This window comes from Heptranchias perlo, unplaced genomic scaffold (genome assembly GCF_035084215.1).
Source record: "Heptranchias perlo isolate sHepPer1 unplaced genomic scaffold, sHepPer1.hap1 HAP1_SCAFFOLD_411, whole genome shotgun sequence".
In the NCBI taxonomy this organism is placed as follows: domain Eukaryota; kingdom Metazoa; phylum Chordata; class Chondrichthyes; order Hexanchiformes; family Hexanchidae; genus Heptranchias; species Heptranchias perlo.
The window spans coordinates 78,291-98,898 of NW_027139423.1; the positions used below are offsets into that span (position 1 = coordinate 78,291).

Genomic DNA, 20,608 nt, shown 5'->3' on the forward strand with positions numbered 1-20,608 from the left:
ATATCAATCTACAGTATTTAACAGACACTCTCTCTGTATATCAATCTACAGTATTTAACAGACACTCTCTCTATATATCAATCTACAGTATTTAACAGACACTCTCTCTGTATATCAATCTACAGTATTTAACAGACACTCTCTCCATAGATCAATCTACAGTATTTAACAGACTCTCTCTCTATATATCAATCTACAGTATTTAACAGACACTCTCTCTGTATATCAATCTACAGTATTTAACAGACACTCTCTCTATATATCAATCTACAGTATTGAACAGACACTCTCTCTATATATCAATCTACAGTATTTAACAGACACTCTCTCTATATATATCAATCTACAGTATTTAACAGACACTCTCTCTATATATCAATCTACAGTATTTAACAGACACTCTCTCTATATATATCAATCTACAGTATTTAACAGACACTCTCTCTATATATCAATCTACAGTATTTAACAGACACTCTCTATATATCAATCTACAGTATTTAACAGTCACTCTCTCTATATATCAATCTACAGTATTTAACAGACACTCTATATATCAATCTACAGCATTTAACAGACACTCTCTCTCTGTATATCAATCTACAGTATTTAACAGACACTCTCTCTATATATCAATCTACAGTATTTAACAGACACTCTCTCTATATATCAATCTACAGTATTTAACAGACACTCTCTCTCTATATCAATCTATAGTATTTAACAGACACTCTCTCTATATATCAATCTACAGTATTTAACAGACACTCTCTCTATATATCAATCTACAGTATTTAACAGACACTCTCTCTATATATCAGTCTACAGTATTTAACAGACACTCTCTCTATATATCAATCTACAGTGTTTAACAGACACTCTCTCTATATATCAATCTACAGTATTTACAGACACTCTCTCTATATATCAATCTACAGTATTTAACAGACACTCTCTCTATATATCAATCTACAGTATTTAACAGACACTCTCTCTCTATATATCAATCTACAGTATTTAACAGACACTCACTCTCTATATATCAATCTACAGTATTTCACAGACACTCACTCTCTATATATCAATCTACAGTATTTAACAGTCACTCTCTCCATATATCAATCTACAGTATTTAACAGACACTCTCTCTATATATCAATCGACAGTATTTAACAGACACTCTCTCCATATATCAATCTACAGTATTTAACAGACACCCTCTCTCTATATATCAATCTACAGTATTTAACAGTCACTCTCTCCATATATCAATCCACAGTATTTAACAGACACTCTCTCTATATATCAATCTACAGTATTTAGCAGTCACTCTCTCTCTGTATATCAATCTACAGTATTTAACAGACACTCTCTCTATATATCAATCCACAGTATTTAACAGACTCTCTCTCTCTGTATATCAATCTACAGTATTTAACAGACACTCTCTATAAATATCAATCTACAGTATTTAACAGACACTCTCTATATATATCAATCTACCGTATTTAACAGACACTCTCTCTCTATATATCAATCGACAGTATTTAACAGACACTCTCTCTATCTATCAATCTGCAGTATTTAACAGACACTCTCTATATATCAATCTACAGTATTTAACAGACACTCTCTCTCTATATATCAATCTACAGTATTTAACAGACACTCTCTCTATATATCAATCTCCAGTATTTAACAGACACTCTCTCTATATATCAATCTACAGTATTTAACAGACACTCTCTCTATATATCAATCTCCAGTATTTAACAGACACTCTCTCTCTGTATATCAATCTACAGTATTTAACAGACACTCTCTCTATATATCAATCGACAGTATTTAACAGACACTCTCTCTTTCTATCAATCTACAGTATTTAACACACACTCTCTCTATATATCAATCTACAGTATTTAACAGACACTCTCTCTCTATATATCAATCTACAGTATTTAACAGACACTCTCTCTCTATATATCAATCTACAGTATTTAACAGACACTCTCTCTATATATCAATCTACAGTATTTAACAGTCACTCTCTCCATATATCAATCTATAGTATTTAACAGACACTCTCTCCAGAGATCAATCTACAGTATTTAACAGACACTCTCTCTCTATATATCAATCTGCAGTATTTGACAGACACTCTCTCTATATATCAATCTACAGTATTTTACAGACACTCTCTCCATATATCAATCTACAGTATTTAACAGTCACTCTCTCTATATATCAATCTACAGTATTTAACAGACACTCTCTCTATATATCAATCTACAGTATTTAACAGTCACTCTATCGATATATCAATCTACAGTATTTAACAGTCACTCTCTCTGTATATCAATCTACAGTATTTAACAGTCACTCTCTCTATATATCAATCTACAGTATTTAACAGTCACTCTCTCTATATATCAATCTACAGTATTTAACAGACACTCTCTCTCTATATATCAATCTACAGTATTTAACAGACACTCTCTCTGTATATCAATCTACAGTATTTAACAGACACTCTCTCTATATATCAATCTACAGTATTTAACAGACACTCTCTCTGTATATCAATCTACAGTATTTAACAGACACTCTCTCTATATATCAATCTACAGTATTTAACAGACACTCTCTATATATCAATCTACAGTATTTAACAGTCACTCTCTCTATATATCAATCTACAGTATTTAACAGACACTCTATATATCAATCTACAGCATTTAACAGACACTCTCTCTCTGTATATCAATCTACAGTATTTAACAGACACTCTCTCTATATATCAATCTACAGTATTTAACAGACACTCTCTCTATATATCAATCTACAGTATTTAACAGACACTCTCTCTCTATATCAATCTATAGTATTTAACAGACACTCTCTCTATATATCAATCTACAGTATTTAACAGACACTCTCTCTATATATCAATCTACAGTATTTAACAGACACTCTCTCTATATATCAGTCTACAGTATTTAACAGACACTCTCTCTATATATCAATCTACAGTGTTTAACAGACACTCTCTCTATATATCAATCTACAGTATTTACAGACACTCTCTCTATATATCAATCTACAGTATTTAACAGACACTCTCTCTATATATCAATCTACAGTATTTAACAGACACTCTCTCTATATATCAATCTGCAGTATTTAACAGACACTCTCTCTATATATCAATCTACAGTATTTAACAGACACTCTCTCTATATATCAATCTACAGTATTTAACAGACACTCTCTCTATATATCAATCTACAGTATTTAACAGACTCTCTCTCCATATATCAATCTACAGTATTGAACAGACACTCTCTCTCTCTATCAATCTACAGTATTTAACAGTCACTCTCTCTATATATCAATCTATAGTATTTAACAGACACTCTCTCTATATATCAATCTACAGTATTTAACAGACACTCTCTCTCTATATCAATCTACAGTATTTAACAGACACTCTCTCTATATATCAATCTACAGTATTTAACAGACACTCTCTCCATATATCAATCTACAGTATTTAACAGACACTCTCTCTATATATCAATCTACAGTATTTAACAGACACTCTCTCTATATATCAATCTACAGTATTTAACAGACACTCACTCTCTATATATCAATCTACAGTATTTAACAGACTCTCTCTCGATATATCAATCTATAGTATTTAACAGACACTCTCTCTATATATCAATCTACAGTATTTAACAGACACTCTCTCTATATATCAATCTACAGTATTTAACAGACACTCACTCTCTATATATCAATCTACAGTATTTAACAGACACTCTCTCTATATATCAATCTACAGTATTTAACAGACACTCTCTCTCTGTATATCAATCTACAGTATTTAACAGACTCTCTCTCTATATATCAATCTACAGTATTTAACAGTCACTCTCTCTATATATCAATCTACAGTATTTAACAGACACTCTCTCCATATATCAATCTACAGTATTTAACAGACACTCTCTCTATATATCAATCTACAGTATTTAACAGACACTCTCTCTATATATCAATCTACAGTATTTAACAGACACTCACTCTCTATATATCAATCTACAGTATTTAACAGACTCTCTCTCTATATATCAATCTATAGTATTTAACAGACACTCTCTCTATATATCAATCTACAGTTTTTAACAGACACTCTCTCTATATATCAATCTACAGTATTTAACAGACACTCACTCTCTATATATCAATCTACAGTATTTAACAGACACTCTCTCTCTGTATATCAATCTACAGTATTTAACAGACTCTCTCTCTATATATCAATCTACAGTATTTAACAGACTCTCTCTCTATATATCAATCTACAGTATTTAACAGACACTCTCTCTATATCAATCTACAGTATTTAACAGACACTCTCTATATATATCAATCTACAGTATTTAACAGACACTCTCTCTCTGTATATCAATCTACAGTATTTAACAGACACTCTCTCTATATATCAATCTACAGTATTTAACAGTCACTCTCTCTATATATCAATCTACAGTATTTAACAGACACTCTATATATCAATCTACAGTATTTAACAGACACTCTCTCTCTGTATATCAATCTACAGTATTTAACAGACACTCTCTCTATATATCAATCTACAGTATTTAACAGACACTCTCTCTACATATATCAATCTACAGTATTTAACAGACACTCTCTCTATATATCAATCTACAGTATTTAACAGACACTCTCTCTATCTATCAATCTACAGTATTTAACAGACACTCTCTCTCTATATATCAATCTACAGTATTTAACAGACACTCTCTCTATATATCAATCTACAGTATTTAACAGACACTCTCTCTACATATATCAATCTACAGTATTTAACAGACACTCTCTCTATATATATCAATCTACAGTATTTAACAGACACTCTCTCTCTATATATCAATCTACAGTATTTAACAGACACTCTCTCTATATATCAATCTACAGTATTTAACAGACACTCTCTCTATATATCAATCTACAGTATTTAACAGACTCTCTCTCTATATATCAATCTACAGTATTTAACAGACACTCTCTCTGTATATCAATCTACAGTATTTAACAGACACTCTCTCTATATATCAATCTACAGTATTTAACAGACACTCTCTCTCTCTATATATCAATCTACAGTATTTAACAGACACTCTCTCTCTATATATAAAACTACAGTATTTAACAGACACTCTCTCTACATATATCAATCTACAGTATTTCACAGACTCTCTCTCTATATATCAATCTACAGTATTTAACAGACACTCTCTCTCTATATATCAATCTACAGTATTTAACAGACACTCTCTCTCTATATATCAATCTACAGTATTTAACAGACACTCTCTCTTTCTATCAATCTACAGTATTTAACAGACACTCTCTCGATATATCAATCTACAGTATTTAACAGACACTCTCTCTCTATATATCAATCTACAGTATTTAACAGACACTCTCTCTCTATATATCAATCTACAGTATTTAACAGACACTCTCTCTTTCTATCAATCTACAGTATTTAACAGACACTCTCTCCATATATCAATCTACAGTATTTAACAGACTCTCTCTCTATATATCAAACTACAGTATTTAACAGACACTCTCTCTATATATCAATCCACAGTATTTAACAGACACTCTCTCTATATATATCAATCTACAGTATTTAACAGACACTCTCTCTCGATATCAATCTACAGTATTTAACAGACACTCTCTCTATATATATCAATCTACAGTATTTAACAGACACTCTCTCTATATATATCAATCTACAGTATTTAACAGACTCTCTCTCTATAAATCAATCTGCAGTATTTAACAGACACTCTCTCTATATATCAATCTACAGTATTTAACAGACACTCTCTCTATATATCAATCTCCAGTATTTAACAGTCACTCTCTCTATATATCAATCTACAGTATTTAACAGACACTCTCTCTGTATATCAATCTACAGTATTTAACAGACACTCTCTCTCTATATATCAATCTACAGTATTTAACAGACACTCTCTCTATATATCAATCTACAGTATTTAACAGACACTCTCTCTATATATCAATCTACAGTATTTAACAGACACTCTCTCTCGATATATCAATCTACAGTATTTAACAGACACTCTCTCTATATATCAATCTACAGTATTTAACAGACACTCTCTCGATATATCAATCTACAGTATTTAACAGACACTCTCTCTATATATCAATCTACAGTATTTAACAGACACTCTCTCTATATATCAATCTACAGTATTTAACAGACACTCTCTCTCTATATCAATCTACAGTATTTAACAGACACTCTCTCCATATATCAATCGACAGTATTTAACAGACACTCTCTCTATATATCAATCTACAGTATTTAACAGACACTCTCTCTATATATCAATCTACAGTATTTAACAGACACTCTCTCTATATATCAATCTACAGTATTTAACAGACACTCTCTCTCTATATATCAATCTACAGTATTTAACAGACACTCTCTCTCTATATATCAATCTACAGTATTTAACAGACACTCTCTCTCTACATATCAATCTACAGTATTTAACAGACACTCTCTCTATATATCAATCTACAGTATTAAACAGACACTCTCTCTATATATCAATCTACAGTATTTAACAGACTCTCTCTCTCTATATATCAATCTACAGTATTTAACAGACACTCTCTCTATATATCAATCTGCAGTATTTAACAGACACTCTCTCTCTATATATCAATCTGCAGTATTTAACAGACACTCTCTCTCTATATCAATCTACAGTATTTAACAGACACTCTCTCTCTTTCTATCAATCTACAGTATTTAACAGACACTCTCTCACTTTCTATCAATCTACAGTATTTAACAGACACTCTCTCTATATATCAATCTACAGTATTTAACAGACACTCTCTATATATCAATCTACAGTATTTAACAGTCACTCTCTCTATATATCAATCTACAGTATTTAACAGACACTCTATATATCAATCTACAGTATTTAACAGACACTCTCTCTCTGTATATCAATCTACAGTATTTAACAGACACTCTCTCTATATATCAATCTACAGTATTTAACAGACACTCTCTCTATATATCAATCTACAGTATTTAACAGACACTCTCTCTCTATATCAATCTATAGTATTTAACAGACACTCTCTCTATATATCAATCTACAGTATTTAACAGACACTCTCTCTATATATCAATCTACAGTATTTAACAGACACTCTCTCTATATATCAGTCTACAGTATTTAACAGACACTCTCTCTATATATCAATCTACAGTGTTTAACAGACACTCTCTCTATATATCAATCTACAGTATTTACAGACACTCTCTCTATATATCAATCTACAGTATTTAACAGACACTCTCTCTATATATCAATCTACAGTATTTAACAGACACTCTCTCTATATATCAATCTGCAGTATTTAACAGACACTCTCTCTATATATCAATCTACAGTATTTAACAGACACTCTCTCTATATATCAATCTACAGTATTTAACAGACACTCTCTCTATATATCAATCTACAGTATTTAACAGACACTCTCTCTATATATCAATCTACAGTATTTAACAGACACTCTCTCTATATATCAATCTACAGTATTTAACAGACACTCTCTCTCTATATCAATCTACAGTATTTAACAGACACTCTCTCTATATATCAATCTACAGTATTTAACAGACACTCTCTCTATATATCAATCTACAGTATTTAACAGACACTCTCTCTCTATATCAATCTACAGTATTTAACAGACACTCTCTCTATATATCAATCTACAGTATTTAACAGACACTCTCTCTCTATATATCAATCTACAGTATTTAACAGTCACTCTCTCTATATATCAATCTACAGTATTTAACAGACTCTCTCTCCATATATCAATCTACAGTATTGAACAGACACTCTCTCTCTCTATCAATCTACAGTATTTAACAGTCACTCTCTCTATATATCAATCTACAGTATTTAACAGACACTCTCTCCATATATCAATCTACAGTATTTAACAGACACTCTCTCTATATATCAATCTACAGTATTTAACAGACACTCTCTCTATATATCAATCTACAGTATTTAACAGACACTCACTCTCTATATATCAATCTACAGTATTTAACAGACTCTCTCTCTATATATCAATCTATAGTATTTAACAGACACTCTCTCTATATATCAATCTACAGTATTTAACAGACACTCTCTCTATATATCAATCTACAGTATTTAACAGACACTCACTCTCTATATATCAATCTACAGTATTTAACAGACACTCTCTCTATATATCAATCTACAGTATTTAACAGACACTCTCTCTCTGTATATCAATCTACAGTATTTAACAGACTCTCTCTCTATATATCAATCTACAGTATTTAACAGTCACTCTCTCTATATATCAATCTACAGTATTTAACAGACACTCTCTCCATATATCAATCTACAGTATTTAACAGACACTCTCTCTATATATCAATCTACAGTATTTAACAGACACTCTCTCTATATATCAATCTACAGTATTTAACAGACACTCACTCTCTATATATCAATCTACAGTATTTAACAGACTCTCTCTCTATATATCAATCTATAGTATTTAACAGACACTCTCTCTATATATCAATCTACAGTTTTTAACAGACACTCTCTCTATATATCAATCTACAGTATTTAACAGACACTCACTCTCTATATATCAATCTACAGTATTTAACAGACACTCTCTCTCTGTATATCAATCTACAGTATTTAACAGACTCTCTCTCTATATATCAATCTACAGTATTTAACAGACTCTCTCTCTATATATCAATCTACAGTATTTAACAGACACTCTCTCTATATCAATCTACAGTATTTAACAGACACTCTCTATATATATCAATCTACAGTATTTAACAGACACTCTCTCTCTATATCAATCTACAGTATTTAACAGACACTCTCTCTATATATCAATCTACAGTATTTAACAGTCACTCTCTCTATATATATCAATCTACAGTATTTAACAGACACTCTCTCTATATATCAATCTACAGTATTTAACAGACACTCTCTCTCTATATCAATCTACAGTATTTAACAGACACTCTCTCTATATATCAATCTACAGTATTTAACAGTCACTCTCTCTATATATATCAATCTACAGTATTTAACAGACACTCTCTCTATATATCAATCTACAGTATTTAACAGACACTCTCTCTCTATATATCAATCTACAGTATTTAACAGACACTCTATATATCAATCTACAGTATTTAACAGACACTCTCTCTCTGTATATCAATCTACAGTATTTAACAGACACTCTCTCTATATATCAATCTACAGTATTTAACAGACACTCTCTCTACATATATCAATCTACAGTATTTAACAGACACTCTCTCTATATATCAATCTACAGTATTTAACAGACACTCTCTCTATCTATCAATCTACAGTATTTAACAGACACTCTCTCTCTATATATCAATCTACAGTATTTAACAGACACTCTCTCTATATATCAATCTACAGTATTTAACAGACACTCTCTCTACATATATCAATCTACAGTATTTAACAGACACTCTCTCTATATATATCAATCTACAGTATTTAACAGACACTCTCTCTCTATATATCAATCTACAGTATTTAACAGACACTCTCTCTATATATCAATCTACAGTATTTAACAGACACTCTCTCTATATATCAATCTACAGTATTTAACAGACTCTCTCTCTATATATCAATCTACAGTATTTAACAGACACTCTCTCTGTATATCAATCTACAGTATTTAACAGACACTCTCTCTATATATCAATCTACAGTATTTAACAGACACTCTCTCTCTCTATATATCAATCTACAGTATTTAACAGACACTCTCTCTCTATATATCAAACTACAGTATTTAACAGACACTCTCTCTACATATATCAATCTACAGTATTTCACAGACTCTCTCTCTATATATCAATCTACAGTATTTAACAGACACTCTCTCTCTATATATCAATCTACAGTATTTAACAGACACTCTCTCTTTCTATCAATCTACAGTATTTAACAGACACTCTCTCGATATATCAATCTACAGTATTTAACAGACACTCTCTCTCTATATATCAATCTACAGTATTTAACAGACACTCTCTCTCTATATATCAATCTGCAGTATTTAACAGACACTCTCTCTTTCTATCAATCTACAGTATTTAACAGACACTCTCTCCATATATCAATCTACAGTATTTAACAGACTCTCTCTCTATATATCAAACTACAGTATTTAACAGACACTCTCTCTATATATCAATCCACAGTATTTAACAGACACTCTCTCTATATATATCAATCTACAGTATTTAACAGACACTCTCTCTCGATATCAATCTACAGTATTTAACAGACACTCTCTCTATATATATCAATCTACAGTATTTAACAGACACTCTCTCTATATATATCAATCTACAGTATTTAACAGACTCTCTCTCTATAGATCAATCTACAGTATTTAACAGACACTCTCTCTATGTATCAATCTACAGTATTTAACAGACACTCTCTCTATATATCAATCTACAGTATTTAACAGACACTCTCTCTATATATATCAATCTACAGTATTTAACAGACACTCTCTCTATATATATCAATCTACAGTATTTAACAGACTCTCTCTCTATATATCAAACTACAGTATTTAACAGACACTCTCTCTATATATCAATCGACAGTATTTAACAGACACTCTCTCTATATATCAATCTGCAGTATTTAACAGACACTCTCTCTATATATCAATCTGCAGTATTTAACAGACACTCTCTCTATATATCAATCTACAGTATTTAACAGACACTCTCTCTATATATCAATCTCCAGTATTTAACAGTCACTCTCTCTATATATCAATCTACAGTATTTAACAGACACTCTCTCTGTATATCAATCTACAGTATTTAACAGACACTCTCTCTCTATATATCAATCTACAGTATTTAACAGACACTCTCTCTATATATCAATCTACAGTATTTAACAGACACTCTCTCTATATATCAATCTACAGTATTTAACAGACACTCTCTCTCGATATATCAATCTACAGTATTTAACAGACACTCTCTCTATATATCAATCTACAGTATTTAACAGACACTCTCTCGATATATCAATCTACAGTATTTAACAGACACTCTCTCTATATATCAATCTACAGTATTTAACAGACACTCTCTCTATATATCAATCTACAGTATTTAACAGACACTCTCTCTCTATATCAATCTACAGTATTTAACAGACACTCTCTCCATATATCAATCGACAGTATTTAACAGACACTCTCTCTATATATCAATCTACAGTATTTAACAGACACTCTCTCTATATATCAATCTACAGTATTTAACAGACACTCTCTCTATATATCAATCTACAGTATTTAACAGACACTCTCTCTCTATATATCAATCTACAGTATTTAACAGACACTCTCTCTCTATATATCAATCTACAGTATTTAACAGACACTCTCTCTCTACATATCAATCTACAGTATTTAACAGACACTCTCTCTATATATCAATCTACAGTATTAAACAGACACTCTCTCTATATATCAATCTACAGTATTTAACAGACTCTCTCTCTATATATATCAATCTACAGTATTTAACAGACACTCTCTCTATATATCAATCTGCAGTATTTAACAGACACTCTCTCTCTATATATCAATCTGCAGTATTTAACAGACACTCTCTCTCTATATCAAACGACAGTATTTACCAGACTCTCTCTCTATATATATCAATCTACAGTATTTAACAGACACTCTCTCTCTATATATCAATCTACAGTATTTAACAGACACTCTCTCTCTATATATCAATCTACAGTATTTAACACACACTCTCTCCATATATCAATCTACAGTATTTAACAGACACTCTCTCTCTACATATCAATCTACAGTATTTAACAGACACTCTCTCTATATATCAATCTACAGTATTTAACAGACTCTCTCTCTATATATCAATCTACAGTATTTAACAGACTCTCTCTCTATATATCAATCTACAGTATTTAACAGACACTCTCTCTCTATATATCAATCTACAGTATTTAACAGACACTCTCTCTCTGTATATCAATCTACAGTATTTAACAGACACTCTCTCTCTACATATCAATCTACAGTATTTAACAGACACTCTCTCTATATATCAATCTACAGTATTTAACAGACTCTCTCTCTATATATCAATCTACAGTATTTAACAGACTCTCTCTCTATATATCAATCTACAGTATTTAACAGACACTCTCTCTCTATATATCAATCTGCAGTATTTAACAGTCACTCTCTCTATATATCAATCTACAGTATTTAACAGACACTCCATATATCAATCTACAGTATTTAACAGACACTCTCTCTCTGTATATCAATCTACAGTATTTAACAGACACTCTCTCTATATATCAATCTACAGTATTTAACAGACACTCTCTCTACATATATCAATCTACAGTATTTAACAGACACTCTCTCTATATATCAATCTACAGTATTTAACAGACACTCTCTCTATCTATCAATCTACAGTATTTAACAGACACTCTCTCTCTATATATCAATCTACAGTATTTAACAGACACTCTCTCTATATATCAATCTACAGTATTTAACAGACACTCTCTCTACATATATCAATCTACAGTATTTAACAGACACTCTCTCTATATATCAATCTACAGTATTTAACAGACACTCTCTCTCTCTATATATCAATCTACAGTATTTAACAGACACTCTCTCTATATATCAATCTACAGTATTTAACAGACACTCTCTCTACATATATCAATCTACAGTATTTAACAGACACTCTCTCTATATATCAATCTACAGTATTTAACAGACACTCTCTCTCTCTATATATCAATCTACAGTATTTAACAGACACTCTCTCTCTATATATCAATCTACAGTATTTAACAGACACTCTCTCTCTATATATCAATCTACAGTATTTAACAGACACTCTCTCTATATATCAATCTACAGTATTTAACAGACACTCTCTCTATATATCAATCTACAGTATTTAACAGACTCTCTCTCTATATATCAATCTACAGTATTTAACAGACACTCTCTCTGTATATCAATCTACAGTATTTAACAGACACTCTCTCTATATATCAATCTACAGTATTTAACAGACACTCTCTCTCTCTATATATCAATCTACAGTATTTAACAGACACTCTCTCTCTATATATCAAACTACAGTATTTAACAGACACTCTCTCTACATATATCAATCTACAGTATTTAACAGACTCTCTCTCTATATATCAATCTACAGTATTTAACAGACACTCTCTCTCTATATATCAATCTACAGTATTTAACAGACACTCTCTCTCTATATATCAATCTACAGTATTTAACAGACACTCTCTCTTTCTATCAATCTACAGTATTTAACAGACACTCTCTCGATATATCAATCTACAGTATTTAACAGACACTCTCTCTCTATATATCAATCTACAGTATTTAACAGACACTCTCTCTCTATATATCAATCTACAGTATTTAACAGACACTCTCTCTTTCTATCAATCTACAGTATTTAACAGACACTCTCTCCATATATCAATCTACAGTATTTAACAGACTCTCTCTCTATATATCAAACTACAGTATTTAACAGACACTCTCTCTATATATCAATCCACAGTATTTAACAGACACTCTCTCTATATATATCAATCTACAGTATTTAACAGACACTCTCTCTCGATATCAATCTACAGTATTTAACAGACACTCTCTCCATATATATCAATCTACAGTATTTAACAGACACTCTCTCTATATATATCAATCTACAGTATTTAACAGACTCTCTCTCTATAGATCAATCTACAGTATTTAACAGACACTCTCTCTATATATCAATCTACAGTATTTAACAGACACTCTCTCTATATATATCAATCTACAGTATTTAACAGACTCTCTCTCTATATATCAAACTACAGTATTTAACAGACACTCTCTCTATATATCAATCGACAGTATTTAACAGACACTCTCTCTATATATCAATCTACAGTATTTAACAGACACTCTCTCTATATATCAATCTGCAGTATTTAACAGACACTCTCTCTATATTTCAATCTACAGTATTTAACAGACACTCTCTCTATATATCAATCGACAGTATTTAACAGACACTCTCTCTTTCTATCAATCTACAGTATTTAACAGACACTCTCTCTGTATATCAATCTACAGTATTTAACAGACACTCTCTCTCTATATATCAATCTACAGTATTTAACAGACACTCTCTCTATATATCAATCTACAGTATTTAACAGACACTCTCTCTATATATCAATCTACAGTATTTAACAGACACTCTCTATCGATATATCAATCTACAGTATTTAACAGACACTCTCTCCATTTATCAATCGACAGTATTTAACAGACACTCTCTCTATATATCAATCTACAGTATTTAACAGACACTCTCTCTATATATCAATCTACAGTATTTAACAGACACTCTCTCTCTATATATCAATCTACAGTATTTAACAGACACTCTCTCTCTATATATCAATCTACAGTATTTAACAGACACTCTCTCTCTACATATCAATCTACAGTATTTAACAGACACTCTCTCTATATATCAATCTACAGTATTAAACAGACACTCTCTCTATATATCAATCTACAGTATTTAACAGACTCTCTCTCTCTATATATCAATCTACAGTATTTAACAGACACTCTCTCTATATATCAATCTGCAGTATTTAACAGACACTCTCTCTCTATATATCAATCTGCAGTATTTAACAGACACTCTCTCTCTCTATCAAACGACAGTATTTACCAGACTCTCTCTCTATATATATCAATCTACAGTATTTAACAGACACTCTCTCTCTATATATCAATCTACAGTATTTAACAGACACTCTCTCTCTAAATATCAATCTACAGTATTTAACAGACACTCTCTCCATATATCAATCTACAGTATTTAACAGACACTCTCTCTCTACATATCAATCTACAGTATTTAACAGACACTCTCTCTATATATCAATCTACAGTATTTAACAGACTCTCTCTCTATATATCAATCTACAGTATTTAACAGACTCTCTCTCTATATATCAATCTACAGTATTTAACAGACACTCTCTCTATATATATCAATCTACAGTATTTAACAGACACTCTCTCTCTGTATATCAATCTACAGTATTTAACAGACACTCTCTCTCTACATATCAATCTACAGTATTTAACAGACACTCTCTCTATATATCAATCTACAGTATTTAACAGACTCTCTCTCTATATATCAATCTACAGTATTTAACAGACTCTCTATATATCAATCTACAGTATTTAACAGACACTCTCTCTCTATATATCAATCTACAGTATTTAACAGACACTCTCTCTATATATCAATCTACAGTATTTAACAGACACTCTCTCTCTACATATCAATCTACAGTATTTAACAGACACTCTCTCTATATATCAATCTACAGTATTTAACAGACACTCTATATATCAATCTACAGTATTTAACAGACACTCTCTCCATATATCAATCTACAGTATTTAACAGACACTCTCTCTCTATATATCAATCTACAGTATTTAACAGACACTCTCTCCATATATCAATCTACAGTATTTAACAGACACTCTCTCTCTACATATCAATCTACAGTATTTAACAGACACTCTCTCTATATATCAATCTACAGTATTTAACAGACACTCTCTCTCTGTATATCAATCTACAGTATTTAACAGACACTCTCTCTCTACATATCAATCTACAGTATTTAACAGACACTCTCTCTATATATCAATCTACAGTATTTAACAGACTCTCTCTCTATATATCAATCTACAGTATTTAACAGACACTCTCTCTATATATCAATCTACAGTATTTAACAGACACTCTCTCTATATATCAATCTACAGTATTTAACAGACACTCTCTCGATATATCAATCTACAGTATTTAACAGACACTCTCTCTATATATCAATCTACAGTATTTAACAGACACTCTCTCTATATATCAATCTACAGTATTTAACAGACACTCTCTCTCGATATATCAATCTACAGTATTTAACAGACACTCTCTCTATATATCAATCTACAGTATTTAACAGACACTCTCTCCATATATCAATCTACAGTATTTAACAGACACTCTCTCTCTATATATCAATCTACAGTATTTAACAGACACTCTCTCTATATATCAATCTACAGTATTTAACAGACACTCTCTCTCTATATATCAATCTACAGTATTTAACAGACACTCTCTCCATATATCAATCTACAGTATTTAACAGACACTCTCTCTCTACATATCAATCTACAGTATTTAACAGACTCTCTCTCCATATATCAATCTACAGTATTTAACAGACACTCTCTCTCTATATATCAATCTACAGTATTTAACAGACACTCTCTCTCTATATCAATCTACAGTATTTAACAGACACTCTCTCTCTTCATATCAATCCACAGTATTTAACAGACACTCTCTGCCCTGATCTTTGAATTTCGCATCTGTTTTTTGTTTTTAGTTTCCAATCAGGAGCCATTTAATTTCCGAGGACTGCGACTCGATTGGTTCCGTCTCCAGGTATTAAGTTATATTGCTGCAATTAATGTACAACATTTACACCGTGGTTCCTGACGGTGTATTGAGGGACGAGGAGGTGTATTGAGGGACGAGGAGGTGTATTGAGGGACGAGGCGGTGTATCGTGTGACAAGGAGGTGTATTGTGTGACGAGGAGGTGTATCGTGTGACGAGGAGGTGTATCGTGTGACGAGGAGGTGTATCGTGTGAGGAGGAGGTGTATCGTGTGACGAGGGGGTGTATCGTGTGAGGAGGTGTATCGTGTGACGAGGAGGTGTATCGTGTGACGAGGAGGTGTATCGTGTGACGAGGAGGTGTATAGTGTGACGAGGAGGTGTGTCGTGTGACGAGGAGGTGTATCGTGTGACGAGGAGGTGTATAGTGTGACGAGGAGGTGTATCGTGTGACGAGGAGGTGTATCGTGTGACGAGGAGGTGTATCGTGTGACGAGGAGGTGTATCGTGGGACGAGGAGGTGTATCGTGTGACGAGGACGTGTGTCGTGTGACGAGGAGGTGTATCGTGTGACGAGGAGGTGTATAGTGTGATGAGGAGGTGTATCGTGTGACGAGGAGGTGTGTCGTGTGACGAGGAGGTGTATCGTGTGACGAGGAGGTGTATCGTGTGACGAGGAGGTGTATCGTGTGACGAGGAGGTGTATCGTGTGACGAGGAGGTGTATCGTGTGACGAGGAGGTGTATCGTGTGACGAGGAGGTGTATCGTGTGACGAGGAGGTGTATTGTGTGACGAGGAGGTGTATCGTGTGACGAGGAGGTGTATCGTGTGACGAGGAGGTGTATCGTGTGACGAGGAGGTGTATCGTGTGACGAGGAGGTGTATCGTGTGACGAGGAGGTGTATCGTGTGACGAGAAGGTGTATCGTGTGACGAGGAGGTGTATCGTGTGACGAGGAGGTGTATCGTGTGACGAGGAGGTGTATCGTGTGACGAGGAGGTGTATCGTGTGACGAGGAGGTGTATCGTGTGACGAGGAGGTGTATCGTGTGACGAGGAGGTGTATCGTGTGACGAGGAGGTGTATCGTGTGACGAGGAGGTGTATCGTGTGACGAGAAGGTGTATTTTGTGACGAGGAGGTGTATCGTGTGACGAGGAGGTGTATTGTGTGACGAGGAGGTGTATAGTGTGACGAGGAGGTGTATCGTGTGACGAGGAGGTGTATCGTGTGACGAGGAGGTGTATCGTGTGACGAGGGGGTGTATCGTGTGACGAGGGGGTGTATCGTGTGACGAGGAGGTGTATCGTGTGACGAGGGGGTGTATCGTGTGACGAGGAGGTGTATCGTGTGACGAGGGGGTGTATCGTGTGACGAGGGGGTGTATCGTGTGACGAGGGGGTGTATAGTGTGACGAGGAGGTGTATCGTGTGACGAGGAGGTGTATCGTGTGACGAGGAGGTGTATCGTGTGACGAGGAGGTGTATCGTGTGACGAGGAGGTGCATCGTGTGACGAGGAGGTGTATCGTGTGACGAGGAGGTGTATCGTGTGACGAGGAGGTGTATCGTGTGACGAGGAGGTGTATCGCGTGACGAGGAGGTGTATCGTGTGACGAGGAGGTGTATCGCGTGACGAGGAGGTGTATCGTGTGACGAGGAGGTGTATCGTGTGACGAGGAGGTGTATCGTGTGACGAGGAGGTGTATTGTGTGACGAGGAGGTGTATAGTGTGATGAGGAGGTGTATTGTGTGACGAGGAGGTGTATTGTGTGACGAGGAGGTGTATCGTGTGACGAGGAGGTGTATCGTGTGACGAGGAGGTGTATCGTGTGACGAGGAGGTGTATAGTGTGATGAGGAGGTGTATTGTGTGACGAGGAGGTGTATGGTGTGACGAGGAGGTGTATTGTGTGACGAGGAGGTGTATCGTGTGACGAGGAGGTGTATCGTGTGACGAGGAGGTGTATCGTGTGAGGAGGAGGTGTATCGTGTGACGAGGAGGTGTATTGTGTGACGAGGAGGTGTATCGTGTGACGAGGAGGTGTATCGTGTGACGAGGAGGTGTATCGTGTGACGAGGAGGTGTATCGTGTGACGAGGAGGTGTATCGTGTGACGAGGAGGTGTATAGTGTGACGAGGAGGTGTATCGTGTGACGAGGAGGTGTATCGTGTGACGAGGAGGTGTATCGTGTGACGAGGAGGTGTATCGTGTGACGAGGAGGTGTATCGTGTGACGAGGAGGTGTATTGTGTGACGAGGAGGTGTATCGTGTGACGAGGAGGTGTATCGTGTGACGAGGAGGTGTGTCGTGTGACGAGGAGGTGTATAGTGTGACGAGGAGGTGTATCGTGTGACGAGGAGGTGTATCGTGTGACGAGGAGGTGTATCGTGTGACGAGGAGGTGTATCGTGTGACGAGGAGGTGTATTGTTTGACGAGGAGGTGTATCGTGTGACGAGGAGGTGTATCGTGTGACGAGGAGGTGTATCGTCTGACGAGGAGGTGTATCGTGTGACGAGGAGGTGTATCGTGTGACGAGGAGGTGTATTGTGTGACGAGGAGGTGTATTGTGTGACGAGGAGGTGTATCGTGTGATGAGGAGGTGTATCGTGTGACGAGGAGGTGTATCGTGTGACGAGGAGGTGTATCGTGTGACGAGGAGGTGTATCGTATGATGAGGAGGTGTATCGTGTGACGAGGAGGTGTATCGTGTGACGAGGAGGTGTATCGTGTGACGAGGAGGTGTATCGTGTGATGAGGAGGTGTATTGTGTGACGAGGAGGTGTATTGTGTGAAGAGGAGGTGTATCGTGTGACGAGGAGGTGTATTGTGTGACGAGGAGGTGTATCGTGTGAGGAGGAGGTGTATCGTGTGACGAGGAGGTGTATTGTGTGATGAGGAGGTGTATTGTGTGACGAGGAGGTGTATCGTATGACGAGGAGGTGTATCGTGTGACGAGGAGGTGTATCGTGTGACGAGGAGGTGTATCGTGTGACGAGGAGGTGTATCGTGTGACGAGGAGGTGTATCGTGTGACGAGGAGGTGTATCGTGTGACGAGGAGGTGTATCGTGTGACGAGGAGGTGTATCGTGTGACGAGGAGGTGTATGGTGTGACGAGGAGGTGTATCGTGTGACGAGGAGGTGTATCGTGTGACGAGGAGGTGTATCGTGTGATGAGGAGGTGTATCGTGTGACGAGGAGGTGTATCGTGTGACGAGGAGGTGTATTGTGTGACGAGGAGGTGTATGGTGTGACGAGGAGGTGTATGGTGTGACGAGGAGGTGTATCGTGTGACGAGGAGGTGTATCGTGTGACGAGGAGGTGTATCGTGTGACGAGGTGGTGTATCGTGTGACGAGGAGGTGTATCGTGTGACGAGGAGGTGTATCGTGTGACGAGGAGGTGTATCGTGTGACGAGGAGGTGTATCGTGTGACGAGGAGGTGTATCGTGTGACGAGGAGGTGTATCGTGTGACGAGGAGGTGTATCGTGTGACGAGGAGGTGTATCGTGTGACGAGGAGGTGTATCGTGTGACGAGGAGGTGTATGGTGTGACGAGGAGGTGTATTGTGTGACGAGGAGGTGTATTGTGTGACGAGGAGGTGTATCGTGTGACGAGGAGGTGTATCGTGTGACGAGGAGGTGTATCGTGTGACGAGGAGGTGTATAGTGTGATGAGGAGGTGTATTGTGTGACGAGGAGGTGTATCGTGTGACGAGGAGGTGTATCGTGTGAGGAGGAGGTGTATCGTGTGAGGAGGAGGTGTATCGTGTGACGAGGAGGT

The 20,608-nt window shown here is 35.1% G+C and overlaps 1 protein-coding gene across 1 annotated transcript in view; it reads left to right on the forward strand.

The window, feature by feature from the left end:
- The window catches only part of LOC137312257 (nck-associated protein 1-like), a gene marked incomplete at both ends in the record, with an annotated part of 170,860 nt that overhangs the window by 59,069 nt on the left and 91,183 nt on the right, over nucleotides 1–20,608 (forward strand). Inside the window, one exon of the mRNA XM_067978875.1 lies at nucleotides 16,815–16,873. Coding sequence (XP_067834976.1) covers nucleotides 16,815–16,873 — 59 coding nt within the window. The remainder of the gene's footprint in view (nucleotides 1–16,814; nucleotides 16,874–20,608) is intronic.